Below are 18895 nucleotides of genomic sequence, written 5' to 3'. Positions count from 1 at the left end.
TGCATTATTTTGCATTGGATTAGTTCTTGAATTCAGACCCTTTTTGAACAGATCTTCTGTTTGTCCTCGCATCTCAATCTGAATGAAGATGCTAACCAAGCCGAAGGGTGACGGTGGAGGGGGTTGAATGTTGGTGTGTGTGTACATATTTTGGTCTTGGGGTAAAGGTGTGCAAGACGCATTTTTTGCATGTGTTGGAAATTGTGTTGCCATGGTAACAGTGTATTATTGCAAAAATAAGGTAAAAATCTTGCAGTTAGAACCACTTCCTCTGTTTTTAACCGATTCTCATGAAATTTGGCACACACATTGGTCTTGAGGTGAAGATGTCTAAGACATACTTTTGTGTGTCTTTCAGAAATCTTGTTGCCATGGTAACAACATATCTGGTGAAAATTGGGGAAAAAACCTTACAATTCAAACTGTTTCATCAGTTTTCAATCAATTTTCATGAAATTTGGCACACACATTGGTATTGAAGTAAAGATGTACAAGGCACTTTTTGTGTGTGTTTCCAAAATTGTGTTGCCATGGGAACAACATATTATATGGCAAAATTTAGGTAAAAACCTTGCAATTTGAACTACTTCATCAGTTTTTTGTTGTTTTGAACCAATTCTCATGAAATAATTATGGCTCACACATTGGCCTTGAGGTAAAGATGTGCAAGAACCTTTTGTCAGAGAGTGCATTGCCTTGGTAACCACATTTAGCCAGAAATATGGGGGAAAACTCACTGTGGATCAGTCTACTTCTCAGTTTTGAGCCTGTGCTCATAAAAGTTGACACAAATATTCATTTTGGGTAAAGATTCATATTCAGTATTAAAAGGGAATCAAGACTTGGTCATAATGTTTTGTGCATGGAAAAGGAGAAAAATAAGAATGGTGAAAGTTTTAAAGAAATCGGACAAGCAAAATAAAGTTATGGCTGCTTTAAAATTAAGATCCCTAAGGCTACTAGTATGTAGAATTCAAATTGGCAACTGGGTAAGTAAATTATGACAAGGGGTGGGGCCGCAAGGACAACTTTCCCATAAGACTAGTAGTTATCAGGATTTTTGGTTTTCTCCTAAATCCCTATTCCATTGGGGCCGTAATATAAACCTGGTAGTATGTTTTGTGTCCTCATGAAAGAAAGATATAATTTGAAGTAAAACTTTTGAAAAAAGAAATTTTAGCTAATTAATTATTCCAGTACATGGAAGAGTGGTCCTTGCCTTCTTAAATCACTGTGACATCACATATGCGGTCAATTTGAAGTCTTCATGGGTATAGTGATTACCAATGTTTATAACTTTAATATGTTCACAACTTTGTTATGGTTTGTCCGATATTGTTCAAACTTTGACCTATAAACTTGTCTGATTTTTCATTTTCCTCTAAAAACATGTGTTTATTTGGGTTTGATTCCCCTTTATATTGTCATATAATAGCGCAGGGTATTAATCACCTTCAATAATATTTATAGGCTTTTTTTGTGGGGGGGGGGGGGGGTGGAGAAGGTCCTTAAAAACTGACAACATAAAAATATAGAAGGTTAAAGGCCATGACCATGAGGAACTTAAACACTCTTAAAATAACACCCCTTACATTTTTTATTTGGGGGGGGGGGGGCTTTAGAAAATTGCCACATAAAGATTAAAATGAAATTATAACGACTAGGAACTTAACCCCCCCCCCCCAAAAAAAAAAAGAGAAATCCTTTACACTTCAGCATATTAATTTAAAGCCTCAAACATTCTGCTTTGAAAAAAAAAAGTTTCCGGTGTCCAATTAATCAATGTTTTATTTGAAGCATGAAGCAGGGGCTGTCACAGAAATATACTGAAAAAATGAAAGAAAATGTAAGGCTAAAATCTATTGTGCACATAGGTATATTTTTGATATGGTATGTTACTGAGTCATGGATTTGCAAGTGAATTTCTAAAACAAGTGCAGATATTTTTTTATATATTTATATTTCTATAATAATTAGTTGCATGATTAAAGGTACACTTTAAAATATGTCAGAAAAAAATATACTTAGAGAGAGACAGGAAACAGAAGGAGATGGCATGGTGAAGCTCAAAATCAAGAGTGATGTGAAAGTTAAAAAGAAAGAGTAGGAACGGAATATGAATATGAATAAAAGACTGAGTAGGAGAATATAAATAAACAATGGTTAATTGGGTACTGTAAACAATTTTTTTATCAAATCAGAATGCATTAAGCTTCAAATGAATGGTCTGAACTGCAAAGGACTCTTCTTACCTTTGAAGGGGGGGGGGTGATTTTCTGCTAAAAAGTATTATCATCCCCTATTTTTTCGGGGGGGGGGAGTGTTAAGTTCCTAGTCATAATCCTTTAACTGTAATTTTAATGAGGTCATTTTCTAAAGACCCCACCCCCCCAAAAAAAAGAGTAATGTCTAGCTTTAAAAATGCATTGACCCCTGAGGGACAAAGGTGTAGACTGGTTTGAGCATGGGGAAGTAGAACTAAAAGTGGTATGGGGAGGGGTGCACATCTTGGGGAGGTGGAACTAAGGTTTGGAAAATCAGCTGTTGAAAGTAGAAGGGGTACACATTTTGTTTTGCTTGCCAGTGTTGGAACTCCTCTGCTTCCGGTCAGCGGAAGGTTTCATATTCACCCAGTGTACCTCCAGCCTATATGCCCTTAAGGGGATGCGTTTTTTTAAGAGTGTTTATCATTTTTATGTTTCTAATGGCCACTGCCTTTAACCTTCTTTGATGTCAGATTTAAAGGACTAATCCTGCCCCTTCCCCAAACCCAGAAATATTAATGAAGGTGATTAATACCCCCACATTTTAATACAGAGAAGACATTTAGAATTTAGTATGAATCTTTACCCTACATTGTAAGATGAATATTTCTTCCAATTTTTATGAGCACTGACTAAAAACAGGGGAAGGAGTTTGATCCACAATAAGTTTTCCTACATTTCTGGCTATCATATGTGGCTACCCTGGTAATGCACTCTCTGACAAATGCAAAAAAAAAAGGTTCTTGCACATCTTTACCCCAAGGCAAATGTGTGAGCCAAATTTTCACGAGAATTGGTTCAAAACTGATGAAGTAGTTCAAATTGCAAGTTTTTTACCTAAATTTTGCCATATGCTAATTTGTTACCATGACAACACAGTTTCTGAAACACACACAAAAAGTGCCTAGTACATCTTTACTTCAATACCAATGTGTGTGCCAAATTTCATTAGAATTGATTGAAAACTGATGAAGCAGTTTGAATTGTAAGATTTTTTCCCAATTTTCACCATATAATATGTTGTTACCATGGCAACAAGATTTCTGAAAGACACACAAAAGTGTGTCTTAGACATCTTCACCTCAAGACCAATGTGTGTGCCAAATTTCATGAGAATCGGTTAAAAACAGAGGAAGTGGTTCTAACTGCAAGATTTTTACCTTATTTTTGCAATAATACACTGTTACCATGGCAACACAATTTCCAACACATGCAAAAAATGTGTCTTGCACACCTTTACCCCAAGACCAAAATATGTACACACACACCAACATTCAACCCCCTCCACCGTCACCCTTCGGCTTGGTTAGCATCTTCATTCAGATTGAGATGCGAGGACAAACAGAAGATCTGTTCAAAAAGGGTCTGAATTCAAGAACTAATCCAATGCAAAATAATGCACTGCTATTGAGTTTTGCACAAGCGCTAGTCTATATACCACACAAATCTGAACTCCTAAATTCTGACATTTTCACCCATTTTTTCACTGTTCCTGCAGCCAGATTTTTTGGAGCATACCCCATTCTTAATTCTTATACATAAACAAAGGTCTGGAGAAAAAATCACGCTTTTGTCCACCGTGTCCACATAATTCCGCTAACTGACCAGACTAGTTCATATATTTTCTAAGTTATGATGACATTTCAAAAACTTAACCTCAGGTTAAGATTTCGATTTTGATCCCTCCAACATGGTCTAAGTTCATTGACCCTAAATGACCTTTGACCTTGGTCATGTGACATGAAACTCTAATAGGATGTTTAGTAATACTTGATTAACCTTATGGCCAGGTTTTATTAACTAGGTTCATATACTTTCTAAGTTATGATGTCATTTCAAAAACTTAACCTCAGGTTAAGATTTGATGTTGACGCCGCCGCCGTCAGAAAAGCGGCGCCTATAGTCTCACTCTGCTTCGCAGGTGAGACAAAAACGAGGACATATAACAGTCATAGTGATGACGAGGGAGTAGAAACGAGTCATTCACAAAGAGATGACCATACAGAGGACGATGAATCTTCTAACTCAGAGACACCTGACATGGACGACCCAGCAGACAACCTAGCTTATCAAGAATGGTACGCAGAGGCGATGGCAGCTACCGAGCAATTGAGGAATGAAAAGTACGACAAATACATCTCCAATGGAATGAGTGATGAAGAAGCCAAAGAAAAGGCTCATGTGAAAGTTCTTTGGGCCGTCAAACGGATCTTTTTCGACCGCTACTCTAATTTTTTGAGACAAAGTTTGTACCTCGAAGAGGACGACACGAATCAGGAAATAATTTCTGATCTCTCGGAAAGAGTAGAAAGTGGCATGAACGTTCGGAAAGCAGTACAACGAGTCTTAGCAAGACAAGGAACCAAGTTCGATGGATTATTCCAATATCAAGCTGAAGAGGATGATGGTGATAATGATGATGATGAGATGGAAGAAACCGAAGAAATTCATTACTAAAATACTGCATTGATTGAATTAGTACGGAATCTATATATATCGAGTCCGTTCTTATAGGGAGGAAAGTAATAATGCACATGCATTAAATTAACTGATACGAGTCTAATACCCTCTAAAAATACCATTCTATATGTGATTACCCTGTGTTCTGTGTAATAAACATAAATTAAAATAAGTTTATCCAAGATTTCTGTTTCTTAGTGTGTGTGCGTTGTATGTGTTTCATATTTTTTTTCATTATATTTGGCCAGCTTTACACATGGTGCTTTACCATAATAAATAAACTTAATTGGATATCCTAGAGAGACAAATAATATACGTAGCAATTCAATTTTGAACTATGTCTAGATAGAGTGGAAGGAAATACGATCTTGCGAATGATGACTGGTGATATGAGAAAATGAAAACAAAAATGGTGAAAATGGTAAAATGATGAGAGGATTGAAGGACGGAATAAAAATTGAATTAAATAAACAATGCCCAAATGACTAAATGATAAAATGTAATAATGAGGAAATGGTGTCATGACCATAATTAATGAAGACTTCGCGTGTATGAAAATGCGTGAAAATACGAGGCAGCAATATTATTTTCCTTGAATCGTTGACATGGATGTCGATCGTGGGCCCTTTGTGGGAGATATATTTCTCCCAATATATTATAACATTATAATAATTGTTATGAATCATCTGACAAGTATGAACATAATTATAAGGAGGGAGTAGAAGATGAACAATCATTGTATATACGCATGATGACCATCTAGTTTGTTTTCTTATATCTTTTTTCATTTTCAATGATACCATATCTTTTGGAAACTGTTTTTAGTAGCCGTAACCCTAACCGTAAGAGTACCAGCAACTGCAACCCTACCCGAAACCCTAATGTACCAGCAACCCTAGCCCTACCCCAAACCCTAATCTATCGATGTCACTGACGTCAGGCAATGACATGGACGACATCGATAATGACATCGTTGGATTGGAACAGGGGTAACATGATGAGGAAAAACGATAATTAAAAGGCGACAGTTTCGTCATTTGGTTATTTTCATCATTTTGATAATTCTGTCATTTCGTCATTATTTGCTATTCTGCCATTTGTCAATCGGTCAGTTATTCATTTTCTCGTGCTGCCATTTCGTCATTCTATCCCAGACAGGGAGGAGCATGGGGATAAGTATCTGTCTTTTCATTATTGTACAATTCGTCATTTTCATACCATCGTTTATTTTTTCTCTCGTTTTGTCATGTTGATAATTCTGTCATTCGGCCATTCGGTAATTATTCTAGCATTCGTCGATTGGTCAATAATTTGTTTCTCATTCAGCCATTCGGGCATTTCGCCGATTTATCATTTTCTTCGTTCCATTATACGCTGTTGTTCCGTTTTTAGCAGTTTCCTAAAGAAATTGTTTCATTGAAAATCAAGAAACATATGCATCATTTTGTTTTACTTTGTTTAATTTGTCTATTTATCATTGTGGAGCGTTGTGACCCAGTGGATTAGTCTTCGGACTTTGAAACAGAGGGTCGTGGGTTCGAATCCCAGCCATGGCGTAATTTCCTTCAGCAAGAAACTGATCCACAATGGGCTGCACTCAACCCAGGTGAGGTAAATGGGTACCGGTAGGAAGTAATTCCTTAAAACGCTGTGTGCGCTATGAACGCCTAGCCTTAGCCGGGTAATATAGGAGCGCCTTGAGCACCTAACATGTGGATATGTGCGCAATATAAATACCCTACATTATTATTATTGTACAATTTGTCATTTTAATGTCATATTTTTGTGTTAATCCCATGCCATCGTTTTTATTTTTATTCTCGTTACGTCATTTTGATAATTGTCGATCAGTCAGTTGTTCATTTTCTCCTTCTGTCATTCGGCCATTTCGTCGTTTTGTCATTTTCTTCCTTACGTCTTTGTTTCATTACTAAAAACAGTTTCCAAAAGATATGGTATCATTGAAAATAAAAAAGATATAAGAAAACAAACTAGATGGTCATCATGCGTATATACAATGATTGTTCATCTTCTACTCCCTCCTTATAATTATGTTCATACTTGTCAGATGATTCATAACAATTATTATAATGTTATAATATATTGGGAGAAATATATCTCCCACAAAGGGCCCACGATCGACATCCATGTCAACGATTCAAGGAAAATAATATTGCTGCCTCGTATTTTCACGCATTTTCATACACGCGAAGTCTTCATTAATTATGGTCATGACACCATTTCCTCATTATTACATTTTATCATTTAGTCATTTGGGCATTGTTTACTTAATTCAATTTTTATTCCGTCCTTCAATCCTCTCATCATTTTACCATTTTCACCATTTTTGTTTTCATTTTCTCATATCACCAGTCATCATTCGCAAGATCGTATTTCCTTCCACTCTATCTAGACATAGTTCAAAATTGAATTGCTACGTATATTATTTGTCTCTCTAGGATATCCAATTAAGTTTATTTATTATGGTAAAGCACCATGTGTAAAGCTGGCCAAATATAATGAAAAAAAATATGAAACACATACAACGCACACACACTAAGAAACAGAAATCTTGGATAAACTTATTTTAATTTATGTTTATTACACAGAACACAGGGTAATCACATATAGAATGGTATTTTTAGAGGGTATTAGACTCGTATCAGTTAATTTAATGCATGTGCATTATTACTTTCCTCCCTATAAGAACGGACTCGATATATATAGATTCCGTACTAATTCAATCAATGCAGTATTTTAGTAATGAATTTCTTCGGTTTCTTCCATCTCATCATCATCATTATCACCATCATCCTCTTCAGCTTGATATTGGAATAATCCATCGAACTTGGTTCCTTGTCTTGCTAAGACTCGTTGTACTGCTTTCCGAACGTTCATGCCACTTTCTACTCTTTCCGAGAGATCAGAAATTATTTCCTGATTCGTGTCGTCCTCTTCGAGGTACAAACTTTGTCTCAAAAAATTAGAGTAGCGGTCGAAAAAGATCCGTTTGACGGCCCAAAGAACTTTCACATGAGCCTTTTCTTTGGCTTCTTCATCACTCATTCCATTGGAGATGTATTTGTCGTACTTTTCATTCCTCAATTGCTCGGTAGCTGCCATCGCCTCTGCGTACCATTCTTGATAAGCTAGGTTGTCTGCTGGGTCGTCCATGTCAGGTGTCTCTGAGTTAGAAGATTCATCGTCCTCTGTATGGTCATCTCTTTGTGAATGACTCGTTTCTACTCCCTCGTCATCACTATGACTGTTATATGTCCTCGTTTTTGTCTCACCTGCGAAGCAGAGTGAGACTATAGGCGCCGTCAACATCAAATCTTAACCTGAGGTTAAGTTTTTGAAATGACATCATAACTTAGAAAGTATATGAACCTAGTTAATAAAACCTGGCCATAAGGTTAATCAAGTATTACTAAACATCCTATTAGAGTTTCATGTCACATGACCAAGGTCAAAGGTCATTTAGGGTCAATGAACTTAGACCATGTTGGAGGGATCAAAATCGAAATCTTAACCTGAGGTTAAGTTTTTGAAATGTCATCATAACTTAGAAAATATATGGACCTAGTTCATGTAACTTGGACATAAGGTTAATCAAGTATCACTGAACATCCTGCACGAGTTTCACGTCACATGACCAGGGTCAAAGGTCATTCAGGGTCAATGAACTTTGGCCGAATTGGGGATATCTGTTGAATTCCCATCATAACTTTGAAAGTTTATGGATCTGATTCATGAAACTTGGACATAATAGTAATCAAGCATCACTGAACATTTTGTGCAAGTTTCAGGTCTCATGATTAAGGTCAAAGGTCATTTAGGGTCAATGAACTTTGGCCGAATCGGGGTATCTGTTGAATTACCATCATAACTTTGAAAGTTTATTGGTCTAGTACATTAAACTTGGACATTAGAGTAATCAGGTATCTCTGAACATCCTGTGCGCGTTTCAGGTCACATGACCAAGGTCAAAGGTCAATGAACTTTGGCCGAATTGGGTGTATCTGTTGAATTACCATCATAACTTTGAAAGTTTATGGATCTGATTCATGAAACTTGTACATAAGAGTAATCAAGTATCACTGAACATCCTGTGCGAGTTTCAGGTCACATGATCAAGGTCAAAGGTCATGTAAGGTCAATGAACTTTGGCGATGTTGGGGTTTTTTGTTGAATAACCATCATATCTCTGTAAGTTTATTGGTCTAGTTCATAAAAAGTGGACATAAGAGTAACCATGTATCACTGAACATCTTGTGCGAGTTAGAGTAGTATTCAAAGTCAGCACTGCTGCTATATTGAACCGCGTGATGCAGGTGAGACGGCCAGGGCATTCCACTTGTTGGAATCTTCATCCTCGTATTCATTTTCAGCATAATCATGAGCATTTTCCATTTCAGGGTGTGCATTTTGTTGATGCCTTTTCATGTCATATTTACGACTATACGTTCTATGACACAGTGAACAGCCGTATCGTTTTGATATATCGAGGTTATTCATCCTGTTGACTTGATGGCTCCTAACTCGCAAAATGAAAAGAAATGGCTGAATCTGTACTTTTTGTAGTGTTTGCAAATTTGCCCATGATGTCGCATGCAAGTAACGTTACAACGTTGTAATACGGAAGTGCATAACGCCGTTGCCCCGGCGCAAGGAGCGGCAATTACTGAACGCCGTTGACACCGATTTGAACGACAGGATTATCAAAATGACGAGAACAACCAGAATTCCGATTGGCAAAACGAATAAATTACAATATGTGATTGCGAAATTACGGAAAGAAAAATGAGAGTGTGACAAAATTATGAAAGGAGAAGATGGGAAAACAATGACATCGAAATATGACGAAACGACACGAGTTCGATGTTCATGTTCATGTTCAAGTTCGATGGATTATTCCAATATCAAGCTGAAGAGGATGATGGTGATAATGATGATGATGAGATGGAAGAAACCGAAGAAATTCATTACTAAAATACTGCATTGATTGAATTAGTACGGAATCTATATGTATCGAGTCCGTTCTTATAGGGAGGAAATAAATAATGCATATTCATTAAATTAACTGATACGAGTCTAATACCCTCTAAAAATACCATGCTATATGTGATTACCCTGTGTTCTGTGTAATAAACATAAATTAAAATAAGTTTATCCAAGATTTCTGTTTCTTAGTGTGTGTGCGTTGTATGTGTTTCATATTTTTTTCATTATATTTGGCTAGCTTTACACATGGTGCTTTACCATAATAAATAAACTTAATTGGATATCCTAGAGAGACAAATAATATACGTAGCAATTCAATTTTGAACTATGTCTAGATAGAGTGGAAGGAAATACGATCTTGCGAATGATGACTGGTGATATGAGAAAATAAAAACAAAAATGGTGAAAATGGTAAAATGATGAGAGGATTGAAGGACGGAATAAAAATTGAATTAAGTAAACAATGCCCAAATGACTAAATGATAAAATGTAATAATGAGGAAATGGTGTCATGACCATAATTAATGAAGACTTCGCGTGTATGAAAATGCGTGAAAATACGAGGCAGCAATATTATTTTCCTTGAATCGTTGACATGGATGTCGATCGTGGGCCCTTTGTGGGAGATATATTTCTCCCAATATATTATAACATTATAATAATTGTTATGAATCATCTGACAAGTATGAACATAATTATAAGGAGGGAGTAGAAGATGAACAATCATTGTATATACGCATGATGACCATCTAGTTTGTTTTCTTATATCTTTTTTATTTTCAATGATACCATATCTTTTGGAAACTGTTTTTAGTAATGAAACAAAGACGTAAGGAAGAAAATGACAAAACGACGAAATGGCCGAATGACAGAAGGAGAAAATGAACAATGACTGATCGACAATTATCAAAATGACGTAACGAGAATAAAAATAAAAACGATGGCATGGGATTAACACAAAAATATGACATTAAAATGACAAATTGTACAATAATAATAATATAGGGTATTTATATTGCGCACATATCCACATGTTAGGTGCTCAAGGCGCTCAGTGACATCGATAGATTAGGGTTTGGGGTAGGGCTAGGGTTGCTGGTACATTAGGGTTTCGGGTAGGGTTGCAGTTGCTGGTACTCTTACGGTTAGGGTTACGGCTAGGGTTGAGCCTAGGGCTCGTGTAACGTCATGACGCCCAAGACACCCTCATTATGTATTCACGACCCTCATTAATATTCATGAGAATTACGTAACATTACGTCATGACGCTGGAGACAACCTTATACTACTGTAGTATAATTTAAATAATGTTTTTAAGGTATGCAAGTTTATCCATAGAATTTCTGTTGATAAAATCTTAAAATCCCCCACTTCACAATCAAAATGGGCATCCATTTTAAATGAACCGGTTAATAATTGGAACAGATTGTATATGATTCCCTTTAAATGCTGTCTTTCTACAAAACTCCGCTACTTTCAATATAAACTTTTCAATCGGATAATGGGGGTGAACAAACATCTTTACGATATTGGCTTGTCTGAATCTAATTTATGTACATTTTGTTCTTCCTCTGTTGAAAGTATTTCACATCTGTTTTGGGACTGCCCTGTAACTCAACAATTTATTCAAAACTTCCAAACCTCTTATTTGAACAATAACGTGTATTTGAATAAGAATTTATTTTTGTTTGGCTGCCCTGACGCTCAATACTCTACTGTAAACCGTTATATTCTTTATGCTAAATATTTCATTTTTTCCACACGTTGTAAGGGTAATCGGTTGTGTTTTAGCTCTTTTAAGAGCGTATTGAAACGCTATTGTGAAATTGAAAGGGTTCTCAGTCAAAAACATCATAATTTTGTCATATCATTAGATAATAGCACGCATGTACAGTTGTTGTAAACATGTTCGCTTCATGATTTTTTTGTAAATTGAAAAAAAAAATTGATCGCAAGTTTCTTGCAACACCCCATTAGACTCGCACTTAAACTCTCTTTTGCGTGTAGTATAAATGGCATCACCGTACTGGTCAAATCGCGCTGAGAGGACGCACACTCCTGTGTTTGAAAGAAAGATTGAAAGTCTATTGAAACACAAGACCCTCTCGGGGTATCCGAGTACAACGAAAAGTCACAACATAACATATATGCATTGAACACTTTTTATTGATGATAATGATGGCAATAAATAGCAATAGTGATCATGATTATAATAATAATCATAGTGGTGATGATTATATCGATATATGATATTAATATCAAAAACAATGTCATGACAATAATGACAAAAAATAATAATGATTAATCATTTTGATGATAAAATTATGTAGTAATAGAAGAAAATATTGTATATAAGTGGAAATAATTAAAACCTGGCACATCCTGAAAAAAGGTTACATTTTCAAAAAAAAATAACAAATAACAAAACATAAACACAAGGATATATTTTAAAAATCAGAACATTAAAAATTGAATGATTTAAATAAGATATAACATAAGCACAAAATGTAGCTAAATTGGAAAGCATGGACTTCTTCTTGGCATTTAACAGTTGATTTATTTTATATGTATTTGGATTAATCCTGTAGTAGCGTTTAAAAATATTTATTTCGCTGTTCTTCAAAAGGCATTGAAAAAGGTAATGGATTTCACTTCCGATTTGATCTATTTTAGAAAAAACTGCAAAATCATTCCTGTCTTGAAAATTAATCAGCTTTACTAATTAACTAATATACTATTAGAAATCAATCACAAATTGGCGATTAATTGCAAGACATGATTGATTTAGGGCCCCAAAATATATTTTCAATCGGTCGCACGTTCCTTGCAACGCCCCATTAGTCACACTAACCTTAACTCGTCTTGAAATGTCACCCACCTGTTTTACGATCTCGAATTCGTTGTCAGATGAAGACATTGCATCACAAAATTCATAATGTGTGAAATATGTCATCGTTAATGTAACACGCATGAGTGACTTGAAGTTTATTCTTTACTATATGAACACTTTTGTTGACTTTTCAAGCATATAAGGACAGCATTGTCAATTATTCATCAAATAAGGGTTTAAGGAACCGATTGTCGCACAAATGTAGACAAATAGAAGCCTATTATAAACACATTTAGATCAGAATACATCTAAAATTTATTATAGAATGGGTATCATGCATGCATGACTGTAAAAAAATAAATTTTCGCCTAATAAATTCCACCATATAAAACAAATTATACACAGACTTTTTTCGTGCACGGGTAGGACTAGTGAGCATGCGGTATCTATGAAAACTAGTCCAAACCCACTCGGCTGCGCGTCGTGGGTTTAACAGTTCTATAGTTATCTTAATATGGCCACAAAACCTACCGATGCCTTGCATCTTGCATCATCATGTACTATTCCCACCATCGTCATCATCGTATGGTTCTCCCTCTTTTTACTCCCACAGGTTGTACTCACATTATCTTCATTTCCACTATAAACATGGGTCTGCTCAACAATTTCATGAAGGCGTGCTTTCGGAAATTGAAAAGTATGAATCTTGTCGGAGATATCATAGTGCACGTGCTTGTGCGTATGGTCGCAATATTAACGACTTTGTGGTGAGATATTTCTGGTATTCGAGTCATTGCGTAATGAAATAAGATTTAATACATTTTTAATTTGATTTGATTTTGTTCGAAAGAGAGACATCCTGCAAGCCAAGCGCTTGATATTTTTTTTTCAAAATCGTATGCAAGATGTAACTTTAAAATTTTGCTTAGGTGCACAAATTAATGAAAATATATACCACTGGTATAAAAACACAGAATGATGAATCAATGATCGCATAACTCTATCTCTGTTTACTTATTCTTGAATATATGATTTTCCTTCTACAGTGTGAAACCTGGTTTGACTCTTTGAATACGCGAAATGTATGTTTAATATGATATCTAAGATCGATATCTCTCAAGGACAGCAGTTTGTTAACTGATGAGGCCACTCTGATTAGATAAAACTGAAAATAAATAAAATAAAAATTTCTAAATCTACCCCTCCCCAAAGTGAAATATACTACACATCTATAAAAAGCACATCGTAGTGTGTGTTGTTTTGGGCTCTCCAATTTGCTCTATCCCTGTGCTCTGCCTAAACAAGTAAATAGACACGTGGTAATATGAAAATAAATTCTTATTGAAACTAAAACTACTTGTATCTTGATTAGATAAAGTTGTTTATTGGTTTATCATTGTATAGTCATTTAATTACCATGTCGATGTAACCTTAAGAAACATATCAATGAATATTAAAAAGATAATTTCTTCCCCATTTGTTTGAATTTCCCTTCTATCTGCAGACCCTCCATGTTGGACTATATAGTGTTTTCATTCGAGATTGGTTGAAGGTATATCCCAGAGAACAGTTGCTTATTTATCGGCTTGATGAATGGAAAGAAGATTGCCCTAAAGTATTTTCTGAAGTATTAAAGTTTGTAGAACTTGGTAAGAGCGGCTTATTTAGAACAGATCAAGTATCGATTTTTATTTATTTATTTATTTTTCTTTGGGGGGGGCACCAGCAGCTGCCCACTGTTTTTTTTTAGTTTGATTTTGATTTGATGTATTGTTTTCTTCTGCATCCATAACATTCGTATAGTACATTTTTCATAACATAATAAACATAATATGTTAGCATTTTTGGCATGAATCATAAATAAAGAGTACTAAAAAGATAATTCCAGACAAAAAAAGATTAATCATATGATATTCACAATTTGCATGAGGATTGTCATCATAAGCAGATTGCTTGAAAAAAATGACAATCCCGAACTTATACTAATTGAATTCATTAATACATTTATAAAGCAGAATGGGCATATATTTTCAAATACGAAACATGAATTCATGCAATATTATAGTATGAAGATGATGATGATTTCCCGACATGCCAAAAAAGGGTCTTCACTCCAATCAGTCCGCCATATTGTCTGTAGAGGCCTTGGGGGCTAGATCATCACCCCCCCCCCCCCATTTGAATGGTATTTTAAAATACAACAACAGCTGGTTACACTGGTGGCACTTGTTTCACATTACTGTCATTCGTAAATTTATATATGATTTTACAAGCAACTTCCAAGAAGATCAACAACTATATTATATAACAAGAAAAACAACCACACGAACAATAAGAATCAAAGGAGAAATATATTAATTAAGAACATATGGCCTTATGATATATCAATGGAAAGGTGGTGATTATCATAAGGTCATTCGTAAATAACTAAAATAATACATCACGTGGAAATCGACAAACAAAAATCGCTGAAATGCCTCTCCGAAATTTGTCTCGCATCGGTCTCTGAATTGACTCGATGACGTGTATGATGGTACCAGACGTGATTGGCTCTCCCACATCCAGCTCCACGTCCGTGCAAAACCTACTGCGAATGCTAGTGATCATGCGATTTATCCACACTGTCACCGAGAAGTTCGATCATATGAAGAAACCCAGAAGTTCATAATCAGTATATTTCTCCTTTAATATTGAGGGGGTGATCTATTGTTTCATCCTCCCTAAATATAATGACGTCACGGATTCACGCCCGGGACACTCACAGAAACAGATGATCATATTCTTTGATTTGACGTAGATGAATTTTGCTGAACCGTATCGTGTTTAATTTCATAGTTCTTGAAGTGTAAGTGTGTGTTTTCCCTCCTCGCAGATAGTCTTCCGGACGAAACTGTACGAGAGATTTGTGCTAGGAAAATGGCAAATTCAGGTGCTGACAAGAAAAAGATGGTGGGACCCATGATGGATCAAACACGTCGGCTGCTAATGAATTTCTACGCAGAGTCAAACCGAGAACTCAGTAAACTCTTAGGCGATGATCGATACTTGTGGAAGCGATGATAGAGGATTATCATACTAAATATCCTTGCATTCCGTAAGCATGGTAATAATGAACGTGATTTCTGTCCATTGGCGGAATCGGCAAATTTAGGTCCGTTAACGAGATTTGTAGATCTGAGTCCGCGAATTCTGTCGGATGTATCCTGCAACACTGAAATTTGAGCTTGCCAACTGAAACAATCAATCCAGCTGCAGTGTCCACTATTTGTCGTTTTAATGTATAATTATAGTCAGATAATTATCTTTTTCAAAGTTTGGGGACCTTCCGCTGGCTTGATCCCACCGGGGTGGATTTTCGAGGGGCGTCAGCTGCCCCTTTCTGACTACCTTTCCCCTTAGAATTTGAATTTTTGTAATGTTTCGTTTCACTACCTCCATATAATTGGGCTTGATGGGGGTAAATTGAAAACGGCGATGAGGCGTTCTCATAATGATCCCCCCCCCCCCCCCCCCGGTCCAAAGCGTGTCAGTATGTGTTTCCATTTACTGATTCGCATTCATGTACTTAGAAGGGAAATTCATCTTGTCGAAAAGTTTGTTGTAAAGATACCGGAAAATCTATTTTAAATATATTGATTTGAGATAAATCCACACTGTACAAAATATATGACTCAGTAGTTAATACTTAATGAATATAAGAAGAATTCATAATTTGTAATTATGATTCATTTTTTAAAGTAGTTTTTAACTCGTCTTGACTTGATTTATTTGGGTTCAATATACATTTAAGAAAATTCACGTATTGCTGGCTTGCTTTGATTGAGTGAATCTAACTCAATTAGGCAAAGATGATTATTACTTATAAATTCTTGTTGAATGTACTTATATTTTTCAATTAACGCCTTATTTAAATAATGCAGGAATATTCATTAGACATGTTGGAGCAAGTAAATGGGTTTTTTTTATAACTGTCATATCTACTTGTGTTTGATTTTTTTTCAGATAAGGGTGTGCTAACTATTTTATTATTTTGTTGAATCGAAGAGAGAGCAACATTAAATAGTCATTTAGCAGAACATTTTTAGATGTCTGTTTAGGTTTTCGGAAAATGATTATATTGTTCTCAATGTTTTATTTGTAAGAATGAAACGATCGCGTATAGATATCAATGTAAATACCTATACATGTAACAGGTAAGTGAAAATGCACGAAGTCTAGTATTTAGATAAAAGATGTCTAAGATGAAAATGATGCCACTAAAGTAAAAGTGGGACGATGGGGGAGTGGACTTTCGTTATTCGAAAGTCCACTCCCTATTTGATTTTTTCAAAGATTTTAGGGATTGTTTTACTAAATTGATTAAGTTATTATACCTTAATTTTGCTGAGTGAAATTGATGCAAAGAAAATAAGTAAAGTTTACTTAAAACTGCCAAATTCATAAATACTTGAAAAAATAAAGGCAATCTGTTGAAAAAAAAATATTGAGTAATTCAACTATTTTTTTTTACAATAAGAAAGTCATTTTATTTCTTTTTGCTTGTGACGTTATACGAGCATCTGCCCCATTCAAAAATTTCAATTGCATTTTTTTCTACTGCTACTAATTATTCTTTTTCTTTCTTTCTTTCTTTCTTTCTTTTTCTTTCTATCTAACTTTTTTCTTCTATACTTCTTTTTCTTCTCTTCCTCCTCCTCTTCCTCCTTCCCTTTCTTCTTTTTCTTTTTCTTCTTCTACTTTTTTTCTTCTTTATTTCTTTTTCAGCCGCTTTCTACTTTATTGCTAGTGTACATACATATCCATATGCCCAGTATTTTAATACGTTAAAATAACTTTTCACCAACCTCTGTACATGTACATTGCAATCATTGATGCACCCATGCAATTTTGTAAATAATAGTATCATATGTAGATGTATATACAGGGTATTTTCAGGGGATTGTATTTATTTCGAACTATTTATATCCTCTGCATCTTATGCAGTTTTTATTAAACCAAAGAGTGTCGATGTTCTATAGCTCGAGCTCAAGAGCTTCATTTAATATTATTCTGCCTTGTTGGACGCCCTCTTGAGCACTGGTAGCTCACCCTACATAACATCATACATCGTACATGACGGCATAAACTCGATGTTCGCGGGGGGAGAGGTGGGCGAGCCCCTTTATCGCTTCAAAAGTAATTACCAGAAAATCTGACTTATTTTTAAAGATTTTTTTTTATTGTGACATTTTCGAAGAAGCAAAAGTTGACAAATGATCTGGAGTTTAAATATCCTTGTTGGCCTGTCACATTCTCCAGGGGAGCGTTTCATGAAAGGATTTTATCCGACAAGTCCTGTTTTATCCGACAGTTACCATAGTAATAGTGCCTCTCATCCAATCAGAATCAGGGAAAGTTGTCAGGTCTGACAACTTGTCGGACAAAAATGTTGAAACGCTCCCCAGGAGGCAAATTTCACCAGATCCCCTTTACTTATATAGTTGACCCTCACTCAAATAAAAATCTTTCAAGGGCTTGCCCCACATGAGAGAAAACATACTGGTCATTCCTGCTGGAAAGAACGCGATATTCCACAGTTTGTTATTCCTTAGTGTGTCCATAGCATTCCACAGTTTGTTGAAAATCCACAGTGCGGAACTCCATGTGAAATCACCTTTACACAAATTCCACTATACACGAACACACTGTAAACGCACACGCTATTGAGGTTGCCACGGTGCGATATATTAAATGTTGAATATCAGAATATTATATATATTATATAAGTTGAATATTTTAAACGCTAACGCAATCGAAGTATCCACAGTGTGAATTTATCATCTACACCCTGCTAAATTGTAGCATTTTATAGTCCACTGTGTGACCATATTGTAAACACACACGCGGTCGAGGTACCCACAGTGTGATATTATCCACATTTACAATTTAGCATATTAACAGTGTGGATATACACAGCAAAAACTGTGGTGTTAACCGGTGTACATAGAGGACCACACCAGTTATTTTCCACCGGTGTTAAATTGGTGGTGTTAGTTTTACACTTATAGGTGTTATTACAACACCTGTGGCTGTTACATTTACACTCTTTGGTGTTATGTTCAATCTCTAGGGTGTTATTTTCACACCTCAGGGTGTGGTTCTCTATCAACACCAATTGGTGTCAGCTTTAATACCACAGTTTTTGAAGTGTACCATGTTTACCGTTCTGTTTTTGTCATGTTGCTTTCGTTTCTGTGCAGACACTTATTTTTATTCGTTCCATTTTCATTTGTCTCATTTAGCAAAAACAAGAGCAAGGCTACGTGCCGAAAATTTTGTTTAAAAAAGTGCTTATTAC

The 18895-nt window shown here is 35.6% G+C and overlaps 1 protein-coding gene across 1 annotated transcript in view; it reads left to right on the top strand.

Moving 5' to 3' along the window:
* LOC121431926 (carbohydrate sulfotransferase 15-like) overlaps positions 1–16754 on the top strand; it is a 30743-nt gene extending 13989 nt beyond the window's left edge. The window contains exons 7-9 of the mRNA XM_041629704.1: positions 13172–13325; positions 14063–14207; positions 15431–16754. Coding sequence (XP_041485638.1) covers positions 13172–13325; positions 14063–14207; positions 15431–15618 — 487 coding nt within the window. The 3' untranslated portion in view covers positions 15619–16754. The remainder of the gene's footprint in view (positions 1–13171; positions 13326–14062; positions 14208–15430) is intronic.
* The last annotated feature ends 2141 nt before the right edge of the window (positions 16755–18895 follow it).

Source organism: Lytechinus variegatus, chromosome 18, assembly GCF_018143015.1.
Source record: "Lytechinus variegatus isolate NC3 chromosome 18, Lvar_3.0, whole genome shotgun sequence".
Taxonomy (NCBI): domain Eukaryota; kingdom Metazoa; phylum Echinodermata; class Echinoidea; order Temnopleuroida; family Toxopneustidae; genus Lytechinus; species Lytechinus variegatus.
Note: the sequence above shows the minus strand (reverse complement) of the source record. Positions and strands in the feature narration are given on the sequence as shown.